The 24066-nt window shown below is 45.3% G+C and overlaps 1 protein-coding gene and 1 pseudogene across 6 annotated transcripts in view; both read left to right on the forward strand.

Annotated features, from left to right (window-relative positions):
• LOC126530817 (uncharacterized) overlaps positions 1–24066 on the forward strand; it is a 230873-nt gene that overhangs the window by 85227 nt on the left and 121580 nt on the right. For all 6 annotated transcript variants that reach the window (XM_050178103.3, XM_050178108.3, XM_050178109.3 and 3 more), the window contains 5 exons: positions 11462–11702; positions 13075–13181; positions 15290–15913; positions 16822–17455; positions 19635–19724. In XM_050178103.3, the coding sequence (XP_050034060.1) occupies positions 11462–11702; positions 13075–13181; positions 15290–15913; positions 16822–17455; positions 19635–19724 (1696 nt within the window). The remainder of the gene's footprint in view (positions 1–11461; positions 11703–13074; positions 13182–15289; positions 15914–16821; positions 17456–19634; positions 19725–24066) is intronic.
• On the forward strand, positions 8940–10127 carry LOC140218392 (tigger transposable element-derived protein 4-like; annotated as a pseudogene).

Consider the following 24066-nt stretch of genomic DNA (forward strand, 5'->3'; position numbering starts at 1 on the left):
GGATTTTTTGGTTAATTTGATCCTAGCCGAAAGTCTCGGCCTGCATCTATGCATTTCTATGAGCCCAAACTTTCGTTATTTCGATCTTAAAATTTGCCTTTGCCATATAATTTGAAGCTTACCAGTCAGCACGTGCATGTATGACCCTGACAGTGAACCCCATTAGTGGCCCCTTTAGGGCAGCGTCTGTCTCAGTGGAGCTTAGGGGACAGCAAATGTTTGGAACACATCTCATCTCTCATCGAATGCGCCTATCTTGGGCCTGCCCTAGGAAGATTTTCAAGCAATAACAGTAGCTCGCCATGTCTGATTATGGTATTTATGGCTTTCTTTCCTTTTTTTTTTCTCGCGAACATTGAACTGGCAACTGCCTGCACCATCGGACAAAATGCAAAAACCGACACAAACGATGCAAAAACCAACGCGTACACATTGCGCAAAAGCTGATTTCAGGAAGCCCAAACCATGCAGCGAAGCTGACTTTGGGAAACCGGCCATTGTTTTGCAACACATATTAAAGGGCCCCTGAAACGGTTCGGACAAATTTTGTATACGCGTAGGGTACAGCTTAAGTAGAACATTCGCACCACAATTTAAGTGAAGCGTTATGTATTAATGGAGCTACAAGCGATTAGAAGTTACCCTCCTCCCTAGCCATGCTTTTCCTCCTCAACTAGTTCGCCGAGCGAGCGGGGCTAAGCTCCGCCTTCACTGGTTCAGCGTCACGATGCGACGTCACATCGTCCACTTCCGGTTGTTTTGGAGCCCGCCCCCGACCGCGCGAGACCTCTCTGCTAGCCGCTTGGCCGTCGACCCCAAGCGAGAGCTATCGAAGCAGCGCGCGTTGCGAGCATTCTGTCGTAGCGCCGAACGTGTCTTGTATTCCGGTAACCACAGGCAAGCTGGTCATTTCGGCAAATGACTGGAGGCATAAACTCAAGCTGATGAAGGAACTTTAGCGTAGACGTACGTGAGCGGCCTGATCGGTCTGCACGGTCCATACACTTACTTGTTGGCGCAGAGCTTAACCAGCCAAACAAAGCGCTAATATTGCTCTAACCAAGTATAATATATTTTAAACATTTATAAAAACAACGTGTTGATGATTACACTCCTGCGAAAAATACACACCAGCAGCAAAGAAGAATACACTTCGTTGCTGCTACTGTGTATGGTTGAGTTCTGTGCCACCAGGTGGCTGCACCGTGCAGACCATTCACATTTGCCCTTCTGCTCATCTCATGGCTCATTCCGTTACGGCACAGTCAAGCGGCCAGACTCTGTCCCCTTGCGCTTGTGTTTGCCCTGATACCGGACTCGCGAAACGCTATTGCGTTAGTAATCTTCCGGTGTAAAGTGACGGCCACAAACGCGCAAATCCTGGTGCCGATCGGATAGCGGCAGTCTGATGCGCAGCAGCCAGTTCGCTCGTACGCTGCCTTGCAGAGGGACACGATGTCGCAGCTTGACATATTGCCAGTCGCTACGTTTGCAGTCCACAAGGCAACAAAGTCGAATCATAGTGCTCGCGAAAAGACTGAGACCGACTGTGACCGCGGAGCTCTCGTCAAAATCGAGTACGTTGTAACACAAGCAGACGACACTTGCTGTGTGCCGGAAGTGCTTAAGTGTACTGAAAAATTATTCTTGTGCATTCCCTTTATGTTACTTTCTTTTCATAAAAACAAGTTAACTAACATTCCAACTATTACGAAGATCATTTGTTTACCATAAAGTTGGAAAAATTATCGATCACGCGCCCTTGTCAGCCAATCGGATAGCTCGCCCCACTGACGTCGTATGGGTGATTTCGGTCATATGGGTAGGGGCGGCTTAAAATTTCGCCGAACAGTGTGCTGCGATCGGCAGCAATGTGCATTTTTAGAACCTTATAATAAATTACACGCTTTACGCAGGGCACTTAGATGTGTCAATTAATGATCAGAAGAACCTACTCTAACGACTCAGTACGTTTGTAGAAAATCGTCAAAAGCGTTTCAGGGTCCCTTTAAACCTTTGTCTATTTTTTTTGCTAAAAGATTTGTTGTGCGTTAAATTGCTACTTTGTTTAGGAGATTTAGTGTTATATTTACGTTAGTTTTCTACTTTGGACACATAGTAAAGGGGTGTTCATGTGATTCGAGGGCGTGTTAGAATTGGAGGAAAAATACTGCCAAGGAATAAGTGGTATGTTTTGGCATTTTTCTGCACTCGTTTAACATGACCCGCAGGATAATTCAATCACGTTCGTCGATCCCGTCCGGATCGAATTAACGGATGTCGGCTGTATGTGAAAGGCCAGTCGAAGGAATGTAAATGCGACTTAGCCATTGTGTCATTTTGATTTTGCATCATTTTCTGACATATCATGCATGCCCTCTGCACTGTCGGTAAAAAGAAGCTGTTTAATATCATAGAAGTTTAATTTACATTTATACCTTAAAATTGTATGCTGAAAACAAGCGAAAATTTTGAGGTTGCTGAATGCACTGTTTACAGAACAGGTGGGGATGAGCTCTTTTATTGCAATTTCATTTCGCTTTGCTGCATACCATGCTCATCACACGTTGAGTATGCCTTGAGTTGCATTGCTGTTGCCCCAAGCTTTGCCTCTGCAGGAAAATAAAAACAGCAGTTCTAAGCCTCGTTTTAAATGCACCTCATTGACCTATGGGGGAAAAAATAATTTAAAAGCTGGATAATGCAATTGCTAGCCATGCCATTGATGTGGCCACTAATAGTTGTGCAACGTGCCTTGTGACAAAGCGTCTGTTAGGTGGCTTTTCTGTGGCATGAAGTGCATCTGCCCTGTTGCTTTGAGGTGCTGTCACTTGCATAGCCTCAGATGGCTGCTTGCTCGCGCCATGGCCAAGTCTTGTCCGATGCGCAATGTGGCACAGCTCCTTGTTTGCGCACATGTACCCGCAGAGCGTGTTTGTTTTGCATGGCACTCGCAACACCTGTGCAAAGGTAAATAACTTAAAGGAACCCTTATGAAGCACCTTTTATGAAAGGTGTATTACGTGTCTGGAACAGTTAGTCTCAAATACCTTTTCCTATGAAAAGATTTCAAGTGTACTTATGTAAGGGGAGTTATCGGCACTCGAATGCGGCCCCTCTCACAGCCTTAGGACCTTGCACTACTTTTTGTTCCTATTGCTCATGAAGCTGTTTGGTTGTGCCACTATGCCCACATGGTGCAATGACTGCCATGCCTATCATCTTGCCTAGCTTTGGTACTTGACATTCCAGGGTTCTTGGAGGCCATAGCGTAGGCACAGTAGCGTTGTGCCCTGTCACCAGATGACACCAATGTTCTATCGGTAAAATTAGAGCGAAATTTTTAGTTTTGAAGAACGACTAAGGAACATGGATGAAAAGAAAGGGCCAGCTAAAGTGCACAAGTATCTGTACCTCAAAAGTGTGGACACAGAATGGAAAAAGAAGTCAAGAAAGTTGGCATCCAAGGTTGTACAGGGTAATTGAAAGGGTACATAGACAACCGGGAATCGTAAAAAATGAAAGTGAGGGAAAGGGATGTGGTAAATTGGATACAGAAAGAATGAAAAAAAAAAAGGATCATGGAGATTCACAAAAACGCCAAGCGAGAAATCGGGAAGGAAGATCTTTATGATAAAGAAAATGGGAGTGCCTTGCTATTTGGAGCCTGAGCTGGCTTGCCTGAGGACAAAAACATACCGGAGCAAATGTGTTCCATGGGATGAGTCATGTGTGCTGCAAAGAAAGACCTGAAATGACTCTGCACGTTGTAGTAGATTGCCAATATATTCACCCAGCGGGACGCGTAGGGAGTGTGCACCTTCCAAAAGTGTTGTGATTCAAAGGAGATGAAAGGTCAGCAGTTGAGGTAAGAAAGACACGATTAGAGTATTGGTGGAAAACGAGCAGGGAATGATAGAACAGGAGTCATTGCAAGCATAGGTAATGGTACGATATAGGGATATACTAGAGGTTTTGAATATGAAAGTTAAGATCAGTTTAGTTAAGGTGGTAAATGCAAGAAAACCTATATAAATAGAGCAGGCTAGGTGACAGGTGACTATTTGTACCCACCCCTTTTCAAATAGGATGCCAATAAACATCACCATCATGAGGCTTCTTGTCCCTACGTCTGTCTGGAGGCACTGTTTGGTCATAACATCCATGTCCAGCTCATAGTACTTGTGTGTGTAGCTGTGTGATAGTATCAGGAAAATGTGGTGGGGATTTCAAAAAAGAAGGAGCAGAAAGTTTCTTGAGCAAAGTTTTAGGCTCCGTGCTGCGTGCACAGGAATGTTATGTGGCTTGGTTGTCCATGGTAGCACTTCTGGCAAATGAATAAGTTTATTTACCCCATTCGTGAAGTGTTACAGGGCCTCTTTAAGAAAAATCCATGTCTATATATGCTGGGGTGGATTTTGACAGACGTAGCCACGGCTATAACAAAGTGTTAGTAAGATAAGGAGCACTGCATCATGTTTTAGCGTGCGTAACCTGCCCCAAAAGTTGAAGTGTAAGTGTTAAGTGCTTTCATACGCAAATATTGCCTTTGCATGTGGCCTCACAGCAATACGTAGTGTGTTGTCCCGGATGGGCATTTGGAGGTGAAATTTGAGCAAAGCTGTGTTGCTTTTCAAAAAAGAACACTAGATGAAAGCTGTGATGACTAAAAATGTTAAGCTTAATTATTTCTGGAGCTTTGCTTGGTGCCAACAAATTTGCCAGGTTGCTTTTCCATGACATTTTAAACATCACTTTATGCTGGTTGTGTGCAGGCGTAGGTTATAGACACACTAATGCTTCATGTTTGATTAGCCTCAAGGGATAGCAAAAACTCTTACCACTGCCTCTATTTGTCTCAATATGTCTTTTTTACCTGAAAGGCATTGACTTTAGGGTAGGGGTGTGTGAATAGTACAAAAATTTTCACATGCGAATCGGATGCAAATACAATTATCCCTGTGCAACTAGTTTGATAGCTGTATAGCAAAGCATGGAGTACCGTATTTACTTGAATGACATGCCGAGTTCATCACGATGCTGCAATTAAAAGGAAAGCAATCACGTGTGCGAAGACGGATGGAAATTGGGCTGCATCACGGGCATTCGGAGCTCCCAAAACTTGTGTGCGGGACTGACGCAAACAGGAGAGGCGTTCTACACCAGTGCCTGCTACGTACAGCGCGGCTGCGTGGCCCCTATGTTGAAAGCGATCTGCAACATAAACCAGAGTCCACACATCTAGGCGGACTGCGCTGTGTTCTCGTCGCTTAGTTCGGGTAGAAGCGAGAGGCCGCACAAAGGTGAATTCCCTCGCTCCTGCTACCACACTTCCTCGCTCCAACATTTAAAGAGTTTCCGCAGTCATTGAGTGAGACTTGTTCATGCTTGCTTGTGCGCACGTGACACCATGCTTGTTAATTTAGTTAATAAGCAAATGTTTACAAGTTTATACGGCCGATAAAACTACTATCCTTACTTTTCGTATAGCTGTCTACTAATTTACTATTGTAATCAATGCTTCGCCTTTCGGGTGAAACTGCGACTTTATCTATCCCAACAATAGTGCATAGGGAGTAAACTTTTTTTTTTTTTTCCAAATGAGAGAAAGTTGTATTTCTGTATGAAAGAATGAGGTGCGCGGTACTGTAAAGGACTTTTCTTTCTTTTAGGTCACAGCAAATGGGTCCGCGTTACAACCAAGAGCACTTTTTTTTTCTTCTTTTTCTTGGGTCGCGGAAAACGGGTGTGCGTTACAAGTAAGGGTGTGTTACAATCGAGTAAATACGGTACTCATTGCAGTAACTCTGTGGCTGTGGCATTCTGCTGCCAGGCGTGAGGTCATGGAGTCAAATCCCAAGCCACAATGCAGATTGAATCCTATAGAATTTGTTTAAACTTGCTGAGTTCATGTATTTCAGTGTGCTAATTTAATATACTCATTCAGTTTTCTTGCATAGTAAATACCTTCTTAGAAATGAGAAAAATCCAGTTTTCTGCATAACTTGCTTGGAGGTGAGCTATTTACAAAACTATATATGGTGTAATAAAGATTGACATACAAAAATGATGTTGAATGATCTGAGTTTGACAGTGCTACAAGGATGAATCCTGCAGACTGATTAGAGCTAAAGTTATGTCAAACTTTTAAAATTAAGAACCCATAGTCTAATGCTAGGACAAACTATTACTTTCTTGAAATATCTGTAATCTTTTTTCATACTATAGGGCTGCTGCACTCTTGAATTGTCTACCTTTCTGACAAAGCATAATTATTGCAATAAGAAAAGTACAACTAGAGATATTGTTACTCCAAAGCTGTGATGCCATCAGAAATACTGTTAAAAAAAAAAAGCAACGAGGAAAAGCATTTCACAGCATATTCATGGGGATTATGGCAAATGCTGAATCAATCAGGGATGATACAAGGATCCATTCAAGCAAGAATAAATGCTTTACACCAACCTGGAGCAAAGGAAGGGAAAAAAGATAATAATAGAGGGTAAGAGGGTAATATTAATAATAGGGGGTAATATTAAGGGTAATATTAATACCCTTAATAGATTTAGGTTCGCATTTAAGACCATGAAATGGGGGGAACGGGTCCAGAACATGCCACTACAGCCTACATTGAAGCTTTTTGATCATAAAACCATAAATATTGCAAGAAATAAGAATTTATAAAAATACAAAGGAGTAAAATCTAGGGTGTGCACATTCCACAGTAAATCAAGAGGTCAGCGAGCTGAATTGTGCCTGAAGTGTCAGAACACTTAGGCTAAGCATGAAAGCAAGTTGTTACTAGTTTAAAAGCAAGAAACATTCCTTGGAAATTATTGGACTTGGTTTTACTGTTTTTACTCATTTTTTGTCTGCCTGTCTTATTCATTCAAGTGACAGCTCGTGGTTACAAATAGCACACAGGAATCAATCGTAACACCTGTTGGCATGAATGTTGCAGCATCTTTGTTTGATTTGATGTGGCTGCTAATAAGGCAGGAGTAGAACTCAAACTGAGAAGCCTAGGTTACTAATAGGAAAATAGTTTCGGAGCCTCTTGCTTCAGACCGCTGCCTCCCAAATCAAACCAACAAACGTGACCAGGATTGCAGTAACATGTAAACTGCGTGATGCGACTCAAATCAATGTGGACGTATAAATTATAGTTCTGAGTGTTATAAACAATGTATTGGCTCATGGAGGTGTTTGCTATGAGTGCACTGTGCTATGCTATTCATTACTGTATCGCTGCTGTATTCCTTCAATTGTAAACTGTCTAGATGGTACGTCTTGCTGCTTTTGATTTCCTGCAGAGGCAACTGTGCTATTAGTAACTATAAAGGCTCCAGAAAAATTTAATGCTAGCATTTCCTAACATAGTCTCTTGGTGTACTTGGGAACGAAAAATGAATAAAGGTAGGCAAAAAATGTTTACAGTTAGCCAGCCAACAGGCACATGACCACTACAGCATTTGTTTAAGCTATGAGCTCTACTTGTAAGCCAAAACAACATATGGTGTTTTATATATTTTCTATGGTCTGTTTACCTTTGTGTATAGTTGTGTGCCTGTTCTGCTCACTGTATTATGAAGTTCTATGGATTTACAGTTTAGCTGTATTGTTACATTGCTAACATGTCTATCCTTTGTTTTCACTCTCGCATTTATCAGTTCATTCAACTTAGGCTTGAACAGAATAATCTCATTGTGCCTATTATTTTGCTTTCAAAAGCCCTAGCAACAGACTTATGGCGTGTGCAGTCTTGTGATAACTGTTGCTGAATTAGTTTATTTGTAATTGTGCATCGGCAATCCTAGAAAAAAAAAGTGCACTGGACTGCAAAGTTGGGGCAGATGAGCGCTATCATCTCGAATTCTTGGTGCAGCAGTGAATACAGTTTTTTGCATTATGTCTGCGGTAAAATGCATGTAAGTACAGTAGCCGACCGATTTTTCGGGCTCCAGAAATTCGAACTTGATGGATGTTCCATCATAAATGTACCATCAGGATTCCCATAGAGCTAATGCATTTTTGCGACTGATTTTTCCGACTACATAGAGCCAGAAGTTCGATTTTCCGGACAAAATTTGCCGTGACGGACCAGCGCTATGAGTCAGGGAGGACGCCATTTTGAATTTCGAACCTGACTTGCTTCGAATTGGACTTGAAGTTGTTTGGATCAGTATAGTAATTTGATTAGCCTGTATAAGAAGCGCCCAAATTCACGGGGCAATGGTGGCGCCTGTTGTAAGAAAGGCCTATTTTAAAGGCCATGCTTTTGCCTGTAGCCTGCGGTGGAAGCGATTTTGAGAGCCGGAAACCGGTCATGCACGGCCAGTTTAGGACACCACCTATGAACTCCAGGTGATGCTCACGATAACCGCCATCATCATCAGTTTTGCCTTGGAGTCGTAGGTGGCGTCGTGCACTTTTTTGTCGAGCAGTGATCCGCCGGCTCTTATCCAGTACAGTGCAATTGAAATCATCGCCTGCCATGACTAGCCACCGTACAACGTATCATTGCTATTTCATTGTGTTGCGGCCGTTCATTCAGCGTAACACCGACGTGTTTTCAATGCCATGGCCCCTGCTCTTTACCCGCCTCCACTGAATGTGTTGAAGAAGCGTGGAAAATATTCGACCGTGACATTGGACAAGAAGGCCGCCATCGTCAGGCTTATCGAGCAAGGACGGACCCAAGTCGACGTCGTGAGGGAGTTTAATATCTCCAAACAGAACTTGTCTGATTATGTGAAAAACAAAGAAAAGAGCTTGTCTGCAGTCAACCAGTCGCACTTCAAAACTACAAAAATGACCGGAAAGGACAATATCCGAAGCTTGAAGAGGCCCTGCAGCTGTGGTTGAAAGGAGTCCTAGCAAAGAACCTCCCCGTTTCGGGCAACATGCACGAGCAGAAAGCTGAGATGCTCACTTTGAAAATGGGCATTCAGGACTTCAAGTTCACTGATGGGTGCATCTGTGGGTTTAAGAGAAGGCACAGAGTCTCTTTCAAGAAAGATTGCGGGGAGAGAGGTGCCGTGGATCAATCTACCGTCACGGATTACCGGACGAGTAAGTGGAAGGCTCTGCTACTGTCTGTAGTACGCTCCTGCAGACATTTTTAATTGTGAGAAGACAGGCCTATTCTTCAAAATGCTGCCGAACCATTCACTTTTCTTTACTAATGAGGGCTGCGCAGGTGGGAAGCATAGTAAGGAGAGGGTAACTGTCGTGGTCAGGGCAAACACGGTTCGCACCGAGAAGCTGCCCTTCCTAGTGATAAGGAAGGCGAAAAACCCGCGCTGCTTTAAGCGTGCGAAGAACCTGCCTGTGTGGTACAGCAGCAATACAAAGGCCTGGATTACACAAAGTTTGTTCGAAGATTACATCCGCCATCTGGACCAGATGGTCGAGCACCAGAAGAGGCAAATGGTAATAGTTGTAGACAACGGCGGGGCGCATGGCACCGTAAGCTACCTGCAAGCTATTCGTCTTGAATTCTTGCCACCTAATACAATGAGTGTGTTCCAGCCGATGGACCAAGGGGTCATTAAAACCTCAAGGTGTGCTACCGAGCCCGTTTACTTGGCCGCGCACTCATGTGATTTGACCACTGGAAGACGTACTCCGTTAACCTGTTCTCGGCACTCAGCATGCTAGTGGATGCCTGGAAGGCTGTTCAGCCTTTGACGATTGCAAATTGTTTTAGGCATGCTGGATTTTGCAACTCTGAAGAGCCCATGACCGAAGAGGCAAACAGCGCCGCTGAAGACATTCACAACGACAAGCAGCTGATTGCTGACTTACGCAGCAGAGGGATGGACCTTCCCGCTGCTGTTACTTTTCACGAGTTTGCCGTGATTGACTACAACATAATGTTGTGCACAGATCTTACAGACGACGAGATCGTGCGCCAGGTGACCGCACCACCGCAAAGTGACTTGGACTCTAACGATGACACCTCTGGCCGCCCACAGCCATCCACACAAGACATTATCAACGCTCTAATATTGCTGTCTAGTGTGTATGACGAGAACATGACCTTTGCACAGATGCAAGCAGACATCGTTACGAAAAGCAGGAATTCAAAACAAGAGACCACCCGCGACTTTTTCAGTCCAGTTTAGCTGGAATGAAGTTCGGTTTTTTAACTCAACGGATTTTTCTGACTGTTCTTTTATTTGGACTATTTTTTGGTCCCCTCCAGGTCCGGAAAATCGGTTGGCTACTGTACTTATGATATAGCAGATTCTTTTTTCTCTAAGAGCACCTGGTCCCTCCACAGTTAGCACACAACCGACACTTTTGCTAATTGTTGAACCAACTTATCCACATGAATGATGGTGAAGCCAATAATTAGTATCTCTTCAGTGCTTGGCTTAATTTCCTGGGTTAGCTTGATTAGCGCAGTACATTAGTCCTTGATTTGACGATGCAGCATGCATCATGCAGCTCTATTTCCATTTCCTGTCATGAAGAATCTAGCCTTTTTTCCTAAAACTTATCTTAGGGAAGTGCTCTCCATGATTGGTCCTTTGCTAATTTGACAATGTGGTTATCATGCTGCTTGGTACCATGATACAGAGGTGCCCATATCTCATTTGACAAGGGGACACTCATGTGCAAGAGAAGTCTGTAAATGTTGGCCCCCTTCGGTTGCTACTTTGGAAGTGTGGGCCATGCAGGCTTTGCACAAACTATGTTGCATAAGGTATGGCTCCACACTTCCTAATTATTAATGTGGGGATGGAACTGTTCTGCACTTCTTGATTACCAAGTATATTACAACAGTAGAGATAACAGTGACAGCCAAAACGAAACACACGGGGCCCTGTTGGAAAAGAGTAGTCAAATAGGGGAGATCCGTTTAAAGGGAGAAAGAGGAAACATCCTTGTTTAAATATTGGCATAGCATACAGTGTCATTCTCTTTGTATCTAGCATCTGGAGTCACAAGGGACGACATGGGGAAAGAGGTGGAAAACGGAGGTTGGTGTTTTAGATGTACTCCTTGTACCCCACACTACACTTAGTCGACAAGGGTCCAAAGAATTAAGCGTACTGCACTTGTGCAAGCATGCATAGTTTTTCACTCTAGTTGCGCATTGTTTGGCTAATGGAGGGGCTAATGCAAAAGTCAGCTTAACATTTTGGAAAAAGGTTGACGCTAAGATTAAAATGTCTGTCACAATGTTATTTCTTGCTCATAAGGTCTGCTGTTGGTGGCTATTCAGCATTTCATTTCCTGTCAAAGTAGGGCCACAAATGTATAGCATAATAGTGAGCTATTGGTATCACTAAGAAGTGTTTACTGTATCAGTGCAAGTTGGGCTGTTAGCTAATTTATCAGATTGTAGGTATGGTGCATATATTTCAAATTTTGTTACACATTGTAATGAGGGCCGCTTATAACCGAGCTTTAGTGGTGCCCCTGGTGAGATGTCATTGGCCCACTTTGACAGGACCCCGGTAAGGTTGCGCGCGAGCAGAAGTCGCCACGGGAACTGGAGCAGGAGCGACAGTGGAAGCAGCTTCAGCATGTTCGACAGCAACAGCAGCAACAGCAGCAACAACAGCAACAGCCTCCTCCACCATCACAGCAGCAACAGCAGCAACAGGGGCAACAACAACAGCTTCCTTCGCAGCTGCAGATGCAGCACCAGCCACAACCACACCTCATGGCTGACCAACAGAGAGCTGCCGGTAGGGGCTGTTTGATCTTCCAGATGCCTTATCTTGTTCCTATATTGACAGAACACTTCACCATGTATAGATAGCCTGCATGTGACATCACCAACGCAGCTTTTCACTGTGCTAGTCCTCCAACATGGCAGCTATGGTGATATCAGCGCAAGTCACCTGTACTTCGTTTCATACATTGTAGGCAATGCCACAAGGACTAGGCAGACTTCTGTTGCAGCTCTTATTTACGTCCTAAAATAGTGCGTCACTTATTCAAAAAAGATGTAGGTATGTATAATGTAATTTGACGTAACATTAAGTCTCCTGCTTTTATATAGTAAAATGTGATCTAATTATTACATAGAAGGACTCACATATCTGAACTTACCACCAAACGAGCGGAGGACATGGTTCTGTGACAAGCGACTGCAGCATGCCAACTGTGTTTGCGACCAAAACATAGCGCCGCACATTTAAAATAGTGGGTGCACAAATAATGTATATGTGACGTAACCTTATGTCCACAAGTTGTAGTTGTAACATGACGTAATTGCTTTATAGAAAGTGTTGCAGATCAAAAACAACTCTACTGCAAAGCACACGGTGTGTAAGACTTCTTTGACCGAACTACTTGCATAGCTTCTGCGGCATTGCCTGCTTAGTATGAAACAGGAGCACATATGTGCAGAGCATTCGGATTCAGAATCGACATCTGTGAGCCTTATGCAACACCTGTTAGCCGAACGACTATCACTTTAAACAGCTATCTTTGCCTCACTCAGGAACAATCTTGTCTGCTTTTGGTTCGTGTTCCTTGTGCTTCACTGTGCTTGAACGGTGAGGCCTTGTGACTTAGGAGCAGAGTGACCAGGGGTGGTATTCTCGACTGATCACATTTGCGAATCCAATTACCTTTGCTAAATTTCATGTGTCTTGGCACCGGAAGCGTCGAGGTATACTGGCGACAGCAATCGCGGCACTACGCCAAGCTCTTTGCACAGTGTCAGGAGAGCTGTTCGCCATATGCATCCAAGTGTCCAATGTCGAATCGTGCAAAATTTAGCGAAAGTGATCGCTCAAGAATACTGCCCCAGTGATGCTCATTGTAAGCAGACCTCAGTTTGTCGCTTCTGCTTGGTTGCTTGCAAATTTTCCAATTGCTTATTCTAGGGCTTTTGTTAACTTTTAAGACCCTGGAATCCACAGAATAATGATTTGATAGATATTTGCATGGTACGCTTCGCACTATGCAATGGGTGGCACCAGTTCGCGCTTCACAGCGCTCAATTTTCCATTGCAAAAGTGTACTTCTGCACTACGGCACTTCATTGTGGCTATTTGCTGTCTCTCTCTCTCTCTCTCTGCAAGCTCGTTCTTTGTGTGCTTTGTGCAGTGGGGAAGAGCCACCAGTTGATGCTGGGAGAGACCTCTCCAGCTGGGTCCCTCTCGCCTTCTGCTCCTTCGCCAACTTCCTCACAGCTGATTGGAGCCACTGCTCAGGTTGGTAGCACTGACAGATTGACATCTTCCAGATTGGTCATCCTCATTCATGTGTCATGATGTGTTGAAACAATTTTGTTGTCCCTCCTTTTGTGTAGCTGTTATGAGATTAGGAGTGTTCTCTGCAAAATTGCACCGTGTAAATGCTATTTTCTGCAATCTCTTTGACTTAGTCTCTGAGCAGGCTTCAGAGGTTTGTTTGAGGGAGGGAGAAAGTGGGTTTCCATATTTACTGCTATGAGCCATGCAGTTGTCTCTTTCCCTCTTCTCTTTTTCGGAACCTTGACAGGATGTGGTTCTTATACGAATCAGTTACATGACAACCCACTGAAACTGAACAGTGTCGTGAATGATGCACAGAATAATGGTACCACTAGCTGCACATACACTTACATATCATAGCAACTTGAAATCTAGCAACAGTATCAACTGATACCAAACAGCTTGTGCTAGTGATTTTTTTAGATATACTTTTTAAATTTCTGGCTTCTTAATTAAGTTGGGTGTATGGGTCTCAACACAAGTAAATATGGCAAATACAGTAATGATGCACAGAATAATGGTGCCACTAGCTGCACATACACTTACATATCATAGCAACTTGAAATCTAGCAACAGTATCAACTGATACCAAACAGCTTGTGCTAGTGATTTTTTTAGATATACTTCTTAAATTTCTGGCTTCTTAATTAAGTGGGGTGTACGGGTCTCAGCACAAGTAAATATGGTAAATACAGTTCCGTATAAGAAGGCACTGAAAGAGTGAAGTAATGATTGAATAATTTGCCTTGCATTTCAGGCACGCGTAGCACATCATAATGGGAGGCTGATGAGAGTTTTGGGAGTTTTGCCTCAAGGAACGATACTTGAGCTTCCAATAAAATGCATCAAGCCATTCATGTTTTACAACAGAACAAAATAGACACTGCTCACCACTTAACCACCACTACATAAAACACTGCATGTATGCTGCTTGGTCACCAAAGCTGCGCAATCAAATAAGCCCGAGTCTCGGAGAGGGTCGTACGGTCAGCAAAGGCGGCTGAAAGCACAGTCACTGCTTGTACACCCTCCGTATGCGACGGCAGCTTAGCACATGGTGCGTCATCTTCCGACTCGGGAGTCATCATCCGGCGGTGCAGCAGAAACCTTACGTATGATCTCGCCGTCGTCGAGTTCTGCGCATGTAGGTACAGCAGCATCAGCACCTGTGAAACTGTCAAATGAGACTGTGTCCGGAATCGCAATGCAACCACTGCGCAGGTCTCGGCAGAACATTTTTCGCGTCAGTAGGGAGCACATCAGAAGGCGACAAATCCTAGGCCTCCTGGCACCAGCTTGCCGGCATTCCCCAGTGCAGTCCGCGCGGGCACTGTCGGTGCCATTAAACACTTGACGCGATGTTTCCGTATGCCGCGTTGGATCACCGAAACCTCGACACAGCACACTAAGCAAACACCACCATGCCGACACCAGTCGCACAAACGAAAAACGTGGCCTACTCGCACCGTCGTGCGCGAAGAAACAAATCAGCTGCTGGATCGTCTTGACATGGCTTACTAAGCTGAGACCGGAACTGCTGTAGCCACTCTATCGAACCAGGCAGAAACGATGATGATGAGCGGGGATTTGCAGTAGCGCCACTTTGTGGGGCAGCAAGGAGGCTCCGTTCAAAGGAAAAACGGTGTTCAGGCTCAGCAAGTCGAACCATGCACCGGTCAGAGTCGGTGTACGGTGCTCTCGATTGAGTTGGCTCAGGGAGTGTCCGAAAAATCAGACGAGAGGTTGCAAGGTGTCCAAACTTTCGACAGTTGTTATACATTATGGTCTATAGGGAGAATGGCGGTGCCGCGAAACAGACTGAATAATGGAGCATGTCCGAATTTTTGGAGTCCGAAAAATCAGTCGGCGACTGTACTGAGCTAGATTCATAGAAATTAAAACAATTTATATTTGCTGCTCCCAAGATAATGTTTACAGTAAACAGAAATGAAAATGTCTTATGCCACAACACAGGCTGTTTACATCCTGTTCAGTCATCTTGTCACTTGGCACTCACAACCCCAGTTAAATGTCAGAACTGTTTCTCATTATTGTTTCGATTACAGAGCCCACTGTCTCCTGCGCAAGCGCAACGCTCACCCGGCCCTGTGCGCATTCCCTCAGCACCTGTGAGTCCCCTGATTCAGGTGTCTCGAGTGCGTCCCCCCATTGACCCCAGCCGCCTGCCTCCCTCGTCGCCCGATTCGTATGGACCTGCCCCCGTGCCCCCACCTCCTCCACCACTGCCGGGGCAGCCGGGCAGCGGGCCAGAGCGTTTCCTCCAGCCACTCAGGCCCCCTGGGCTGGCTGCCCCACCCCAGCGAGGACCCCTTCTACGCCAACCCTCCCAGGATGAGTCGGCACCGCCTCCGCCACGAAGCACGCCACCCCACACGCCCTCGCCAACTGCCAGGGCACCGCCCGCCATGGACCCGTATGCCCAGATGCCAGGCACGCCAAGGCCAACTCCGACATCCGATGGAGGCTACCATCCTGGATACATGCGAGCTCAAGCTGCAGCAGCGGTTGCTCCGAAAATGACCAGGCCCGCAGCCACTTCTGACCCGTATGCTGTGCCTCCTGGGACACCTATGCCTCCAGCATCTATGTCCGAACAACAGCAACAGCCACAGTACTCGCCACAGCAAGGTTATGGAACGAGTCCACGAGCAACTCCGCAAGCTACACAAGTGAGTGGACGCAGTTGTTTAGGATAGTGACTGTGTATAGATGCTGGTGTTTGGTCTGATCTTAGGAACAGTGCTTATGCCTAGTGCTTATTATAGCAAGGCCTACAAAATCTCCGCTGTTTTCACTGCTAGCAGTGAAGCTTCTATTATTGAAGGGCAGCTAAATGCCGATGCAGAGCAGGACTATACTAAACACGTTGTTCTTGGTGTAAACTACAGAGTATGAAGCAAAGGAACAGAAAAGACAGAGATAAGCACTATCTCTGGTGTTTGTCTGTGTCTTTTCTGTTTTCATGCTTCGTACTTTGCGCTAAGAACAACATGCATAGTTAAACCTAAACACAAACTTGCCCAAGAACAAGTTCTTTAGGGCAAGGGTAATGGGAGGTTGCTTAGGGAGGCCTTTGTCCAGCAGTGAATGTAGATCATGTGACAATAAGGCCTTTTAGCTTGTCCACTATTCCGGCAAATGGCCGTGGTTTGGGCGGATTGTCGTATGGGCGGGGGCGTAAACGTGAGTGGCCAGAGTGGTGTAGCCACCTGGTGGCGCAGAGTTCAACCAGACAAACACAGTACTAAAATTGCAGTAACCTACTATATTCTGCTCCGCTGCTGCTGCAAATTTATGGCAGTGGTGTAATTGTGAACATGATTATGCCGCTGTCGAAAATTTACACCATCAGTTAAGCAGAATATAGTAATTGGCTCTGTGTTTGTGCAGTTCGGCTTTGCACCACCAGCTGGCACCATTAATCTGGCCGCTCATGTTTATGCCCCCGCTCATCCGGCAAACTGCCCGCGCTTGCGGGAATACCAGACGCACTAAAATTCTTTATTGATAATGAACAAACGATGTTATATTTATCATTAAGGTTTCAGCACACGGTCATACTGAAAACTTTTTGCAGGCTCCCATGGAAGGGCTCACAAGTCAACCGCAACCACCAACTCCCCTTCAGCAGCAGCAGCAGCAGCAGCAGCAGCAGCAACAACAGCAGCAGCAGCAGCAACAACAGCAGCAGCAACAGCAGCAGCATCAGCAGCAGCATCAGCAGCAGCAGCAACAGCAACAGCAACAGCAGCAGCAACAACAACAGCAGCAGCAGCAGCAGCAACAACAGCAGCAGCAACAGCAGCAGCAGCAACAACAGCAGCAGCAGCAGCAGCATCAGCAGCAGCAGCAATTGTCCCAGCAGCCACAGCAGTCACCACAACACCAGCCACAGCCCCTTCAGTCTCCATCAGCACCCCAAGCACCAGAGCCCTTTGGAGGCTCGGCTGATCCGTACGCAAGGCCTGTGGCGACGCCGCGTGTGCCATCCTCTCCGAGTGCAGGCACCCCTCCAGGTGCCGCCGGGGTGCGGCCAGATGAGATGGTCATTGGTGGGGGGGAGCAGGTGTTGGCAAGGCAGCAGCTTCGGGACTTGCTGCAGCGCCAGATGAAGAAGGACCACCTGGGAGGGCCACCATCATCCCCCCTGGCACCCCCACAACAAAAGCTCTCCCAGCAGTGGCCTCCACCGCAGCAAGCCATGCAGCTGGGTTAGTGCTGTCTGCAGAGTGCTAATTGCCATAGTGCTGATGCTAATCGATAGTGTTAATGTCAATTGTCTGTGTAATTGCTGCACTATAAATAGTACTTGCTAATTTGCACAATGGTAATGCTACGTAATTGCGAATTGTTTATGCTCATTGCTACAGTGCTAGTGCAGTGGAATCTCGCTAATTCGAACTTGCTGTTTATTCAAACTGACATTGTGGTCCTGTCAAAATGATAATCTATTTTAATGTGCAACAGTTTTGGAAAGTTAACACGTAAGTGTTTGCAATGGTTAATTCGAACATACTGTGGCCCCAACTGTGTTCTCAGCAGCGCGTCAGCTCTCACGGTGGCGCTTCTGACCCGGCAGTGCGGCGGCTCACCGGCTGCTGCAGCAGTCTCCCACTGCAAGCACTGTATTTTGAGACGTATAACCTGCACCAAAACTTAAAAAATGTAATAGTAAAATCGCGATGTGGGTTATACGCGAAGTTCGCCTTGAGGTGTGGCTTCACAGTAGCAAGAATTTTGCCCAAAAGTGTGGCTTCACGCCAGCATGTGCCATGCCACCAGGAAGCCTTAAAACTGCGCTCAGATTTCTATGCAGAAAAACACAGCTGCTAGTGGCCAAATATGAACACCTTTATTCAGTCGCCCTCTTGCCTCGTTGGCACTCTCCGAAAGCGGGTTGTCCTCTGTGCTGTTGGATGCTGCTTGGATTCCCGTCTCCACGAAGCTCTTGATGATAGTTTCGCACAAAGCTGTACGCCATTTACAAAATCCACAATGCATGCTAAATCTGCTTAACAGCATGTCTCGGCACAGCTGCTGCTGTTGAAGAATGCTGGACTCTGTATCTATACTGTGTGATTGCAATCTAGTGGCACTCTATGACGACGATGCCATTGCCAACAGGACAGTAACTAGCGCCATCTAGTAGCGCCTTGTGGAGATTGTTCAGCATGTGGGCATGGCTTCCGAGATCTCAGTGGAATGCCGGTGTAATCGTGAAGGCCTTGCACCTGGGTATGCAAGTGGTAGTTAGTGAAACTTTTTCAAAATTTTTGTGCTCCAAGGTGGGCATGCAGATTTTACGTGAGGGCTGGCCTTATACGAGTAAATAGGGTAATTGTTAATGGCAAATCAGTTCTGCGGATATCTGTAAGGTGAAGGAAAGTTCATGAAAGGGGAAAATTGTCATCCACCCAACTGTAGCACGAAGCTGCAAAGGAAACTCGCATTGCTTTCTTAGAAGAAAGCTTTGCAGTTGAAGAAAAATTCGTCCTGGTTCAGGATTTGAACATGAAACCAACGCCTTTTCGAGGCAGTCACATTACCATCTGAGCTAACGAGGAGGCTAGCAGATCGCACAGTAAGGGTGAATTAATCGACAACTTGAACTTTATTGTACCCTTTCAGATGATTGATAATGCAAGTTGATAGTGTCATTGCTAAATTATTATTGTCACTGCTAGTTTATAAGGCTAATTATCGCTGTTTTAATGTTGGCTTCTAATTGATAAGGCTAAATATGAACGTTATGGCAATCTTTAGCATAATGTTAATAGCTACAGTGTTAATTTCTATTTGTGGTGCAGGGCTAATGCTTTGTGGAGACATTTTTTTATTGTCATGGCGAACAGCAGCTTTTCATGGGGTAGTGTGTAGTTCTCAGTAATTTTATTTGCACACGACAGGTCTTACTTTGATTAGCGCTTGAACGTGTTCAGAAATAAAACCCCTGTAAAGCAAAATACAAAAGAACAACAATCTTATAGCCTCTTTATGTTTTCAAATGTTGTCCATTGATGTTTTACTGCCAGCATTTTTTACCTCCGCTGATTCGTTTTTCTTTCTTCTTTCTTTATTGATACTGTCAGCCTTATAGAGCCATTACAAGAGTGTAGAAAGAATAAAATAAAACAGTCAATGCGAACACATCTGATTTAGGCAGAGTGCACAATACATGTGACAAGCATCTGAATACAATGTACAAAAAAAATAAATTGCAGTGCATATACATTGCATATACAGTGCCAAACTCTGAGCTGCATACCTTAGCTTGTCCAATGCTAAGGTACACAGCTCAATATGGGGAGCTTGTGGGAAATAAGTGCAAAGAGCTTAAGCCTTCATACTCTTCTTAAAGAAACAATCTCGGGCCTTGTTTCCTTCTCATAGGCATGGCATTGCAAGGGAACCGAATGGCTATGGCAGGACCTGGAGAGCTGGGGTTTCGCACTCCGCTTCCCCCTGGAATCATGGCTTCCCGTAAGTGGAATTCGTATCATGTCTTAATTTTATGCTGCAAAGTATGACTCCCATGGTCATTGTTTACCTAGCGAGTTTGGTGTCACCATTGGCAGACAGAAGAAAGGTGTCCACCATTGGGGAAGATGTGGTTACAACTTATTCAATTAGTGGTGACATATTTTTAAAGGCAAAGATTATTTCAGCTATATTAGTTAATTAACTAATGCACCTTTCTACAATACCCAAAAGCCTCTCTTACTTTGAGAATAGGTATGGTAAGCCAGAGAAGTTGCAAGAACGAAAAAGGAGTGGCCGCTTGCCCGTCGGCTTACTTGCCTTGTATCCTGAGAGAGCTAGGGTCAGCTTGGCAGGTTACAAGAACTGAGCTACAGGGGCCCAAATATGAAAAAAAAGAAAAGGAAAACTTTGAAATCTGTGACGTCACGCTCATGCGCTGGAGCTGGGATTTCGGCGCGAAATTCGAGAAACTGAACTTTGGCCTTGATTTTATCTTCTAATAATCAACCTTATTACTGTGAAATTGGCAGCAATAAATTTTTGGAAGACTATTTTACCAGTCTAAATAGATTTAGTGCTTATCTTGCGTGGTGCCCCTTTAAATTGCCTCTTATCACATGACCAGGCATTGCACCTGCCACCTGCCAGGCTGCCTCAATGGTTGTGGTAGGGTGGCTAGAATGGGGAGGTGCAAAAAGCAGCTGCCAAAGCCTCGCCTCAAAATGTGTCAATGTGGTGCAGTGGGTGCTGTCTGGGAGCACATGACTCTGCAGTCAAGAGTCCGAATTACAGCACAGTGCAGTAAGGTGCCAAAATTTTGGTCGTCCTTTTACGTTACGTCTATGGGGCAATTTGTGGCGCCGCGGAGTGGTGCGTATAATCAAGTCTGTCCGAATTATCAATTGGCGACTGTAATCGGTAATGCTAACAGTGCTTACTCTTTACATAGTGCTCCTGCTTTTCATATTGCTTCTGCTGTATCCAAATAAGTATGCGCGTGATCGAAAAATATGTGCGGGGAGCTGGTGCTGATATGCAGTCAACGGCTGATTTTTCGGGCATGCCTGATAATTTGTACGCCTTTGTGGCACCGTTGCATGCCCCATAGCACCATTGTACAAGGACGTCCGAAATTTCAGACGCTGGAACCCTTCACCATCTGATTTTTCTAATGCTTTTGCTGTGGCCACAGGTCTGAAATAGCATTAATTGAAGCTGCCCCTGCTGCCATTTTAATCATCTCGCAGCCTCGAACCATCGCTCTTGCATGCCGATCCACTGACAGCCGTAGTAGTCGTTATGTGCTGTTGTTACGACACTGCTTCGATGCTCTCTATCTGCTTCGATGTTCTCCATCAAGCTTCCTGCAGTTTGCTGCCTTGTTTTTCAGCGTTATCATACCTAGCGATTCTAGCCACCCTAGTTGTGGTGTTCTGCTGCAGAGCACTAGTTCATTGTTTCAATTCTGAGTCGTGGCACCTGCGTTCTGACGGCAGCAAAATGCAAGAACTGCTCATGCACTTAGGTTAAAGGGCATGTTAAGGAACTCTTAAGTGTTCTAAATTAATTTGTAGATGCCCACTGTGGCCTATCTCGTGGCCAATGTGTTGCTTTGGAGAGGCAAACCCCATAATTTTCTATATATATATATATATATTATTTGACGTAGCAGCCACTACTTTAGCTACACTCCTATGCACAATGCATTTTCCTTCTGTAACAAAAAAAAAAGGAAGGTAAACGTTTTAGTAGGCATGTGCGAATAGTGCTTTTTCACTTCGAAGCGAATACGAAGCGAATTGTCATCGAATACGAGTAATTTCAAAATGAAGTGAATATTTTCGAATCGAAGCGAATATTTGGGACTCCTAGTACACAACAGAAAATTTGATGGAGTGAAGTACATAATCTTGTTACAATGATCTCTGCTGGCTGTTTTATCAGTTATATTTTCTGAACCATTATAAATGTGAGGCAATGAGAAACAGACATGAGGCACGAGGCCTTTTCATTTTTCAATTTATTCAGACCACTGTGCACTGCTCACCCAGTCTTTCATCCTAGTGCATGTTGCTATGTATAAACACTCACTGCTCAACATGCTCGGGGAGAAGGTGTTCTCTTCTAGTGGTGACAACATTTCCTGTTGACGAGAACAATCTCTCACTTGACACTTGGGTTGCTGGCACCGACAGGTATAGCCGAGCTAGCTTGGACAGTGACGGGTACTTGACTTCGCCGAAATTTTTCCACCACAGGAAAGGATTCTCCAAGCGGGGCCAAACAGGTGCATGGAGGTACTCCTCCACCTCTTCCATAACTCGCTGGGAACCAGTGCTTGAAGTGGTGGTAGAGGCCAAAGCTCCAAAAACATCCCACACATCACTAGAGACAGCTTGTGCAGGTGCATTGGACTCTTCGCTGTCTCTCCCCTGAGGCAGGCTCTTCTCCACAGCTGAGCAGAGTAGATTTTTCAGCCACCGTTTCTCACTTGTGGTGTCGTAACAAATGGCTTTAAATTGGGGGTCTAATGCTGTGCTCAAGGCATATGTCACCTGCAATTTTATATCGACAAACCTGGACTTCATGCCGTGAAGGAGGTTTCCTGCAAATGCAGACTTCCCCCACAACACTGCTGTTGCTGAGTGAGCAGAAGTTGCATGCAATGCACTAGTGGCACCACTTGCGAAAGAGTTGGGTGCTTTTCGGAGCAAGACTCTCTTGTTGCATCGTCAATACATTTTAGCACTGATGTGACGGATGCCATCAGATGCCATTCACTTGAAGTCGGGTTTTCAAATGTGTCCTGTTCCGACAGATTCAAAGAAATTGGTACTCGGAGCTTTAAAAGGCGTGACATCATTTCATATTCACTGTTCCATCTCGTCGCAACATCCTGAATCACTTCAAGGGGCTCTAAGCCCATGCTAACCTGAACCTCTTTGAGGCGACTTCTGGCTTGGGAACTCCTCTTGTAGTGCCCTACGATTGCTCGGGCCTTGAAACACAGCTGCTCAAAATTCTGAGTGTCCTTCTTCGCACACTGGATGCACAATTGTAACATATGCGCGAAGCACTGTATACTTGTCTATCCTGTTCGCGATGCGGCGCCCAGGAATTCTGGCATTGTTAGTGACAATGAAAACTGGAACATCTTGAGGCAGTCCTCACTCCTTTGCCAAGTCAAGGAGGATGCGCTTCAGGTTGTCAGATGTAAGGCCTGGCATGTGCCGGCATGCAAGGTGATAATTGTGAAGCCGGAACTCTTTATCAACGAGGTGACATGTAAATGAGACATAGCTATCCCCGGGCCTAGACGTCCACCCGTCGGTCGTCACCGAGTAGCACGGGGTCCCGTTAGTGAAGTGATTGCGCAGCTTGCTTTTGATCCGTTCTTTTTCTTTGGCGTAAAGTTCTGGCACGACACTCCGAGAAAACGTAGTCCTCGATGGGACCTTGTACTCGGGCACTGCTGTGTGCATCAAAGACAAAAAGCCTGGCTCTCCTCAACGATAGAATAAGAGTGCAAGCCAGTGGCCAGGAACTGCGCAACCTTCGTTGTTAACGTTTTTGCGCGCTGACTGTCACCTTTCAACGTCGGCTTGAAGTAGCTACAGCTAGCAGCACTTGCGTCTGCCTTGTTGGTGCCCGTCGTCTTTTTCGGGCCTGCAGGCTTTTTTTGAGCTTTTGGCAGCACGGAGCTTCTCGAACTGCTTGAATGGATCAGGGTGACGCTTTAGGTGATTGACGAGGGTGGTTGTAGTGCCCATGGGCGTCTTAAGGCGCATCTTGCACGTGCGGCACGTTGCGTAACTGGCTCCGCGATCGAAGAACTCCCAGATGGCACTCCGGAACACCAGCTGCACCGATTCATTCATGGTTTGGCTACTTCGGCTGTGCGCGCAATCGAGCAAAATGAACAACTAAAGCGTGACTGAAGTTGATAACTTGAAGCGACGTACACATCCGGCGACCACGTTTGCAAGCGCAAGCCTAAAAAAAAGAAGCTATAGAAAGCACATGGTTGCTGTACCAAATACCTGCTGCTGCTAAGACAAACTTTCTTTTTAATTAGTCGGTGTTAAGGCGATTTATATTATATTTTACAATTACAAGGTATAATATGTACTTTTAGGTAGATAAATACCTACGGATATTATGATGACATTACAGTTACGTTACATTTAGTGTCTAAAAATGCAATAGTAAATGCTTTCTTTAAAACTTCCGAAGAGCCATCGCTATCGTTATCAATATTGTTTACGTTCGTGAATTCGTATGCTAGGTCCAAAGCTCGTCACGGCCTTGTTTCTTTCGAGCGGTCGTGGCTCCGTCAGCAAAG

This window comes from Dermacentor andersoni, chromosome 5, assembly GCF_023375885.2.
Source record: "Dermacentor andersoni chromosome 5, qqDerAnde1_hic_scaffold, whole genome shotgun sequence".
Lineage (NCBI taxonomy): Eukaryota > Metazoa > Arthropoda > Arachnida > Ixodida > Ixodidae > Dermacentor > Dermacentor andersoni.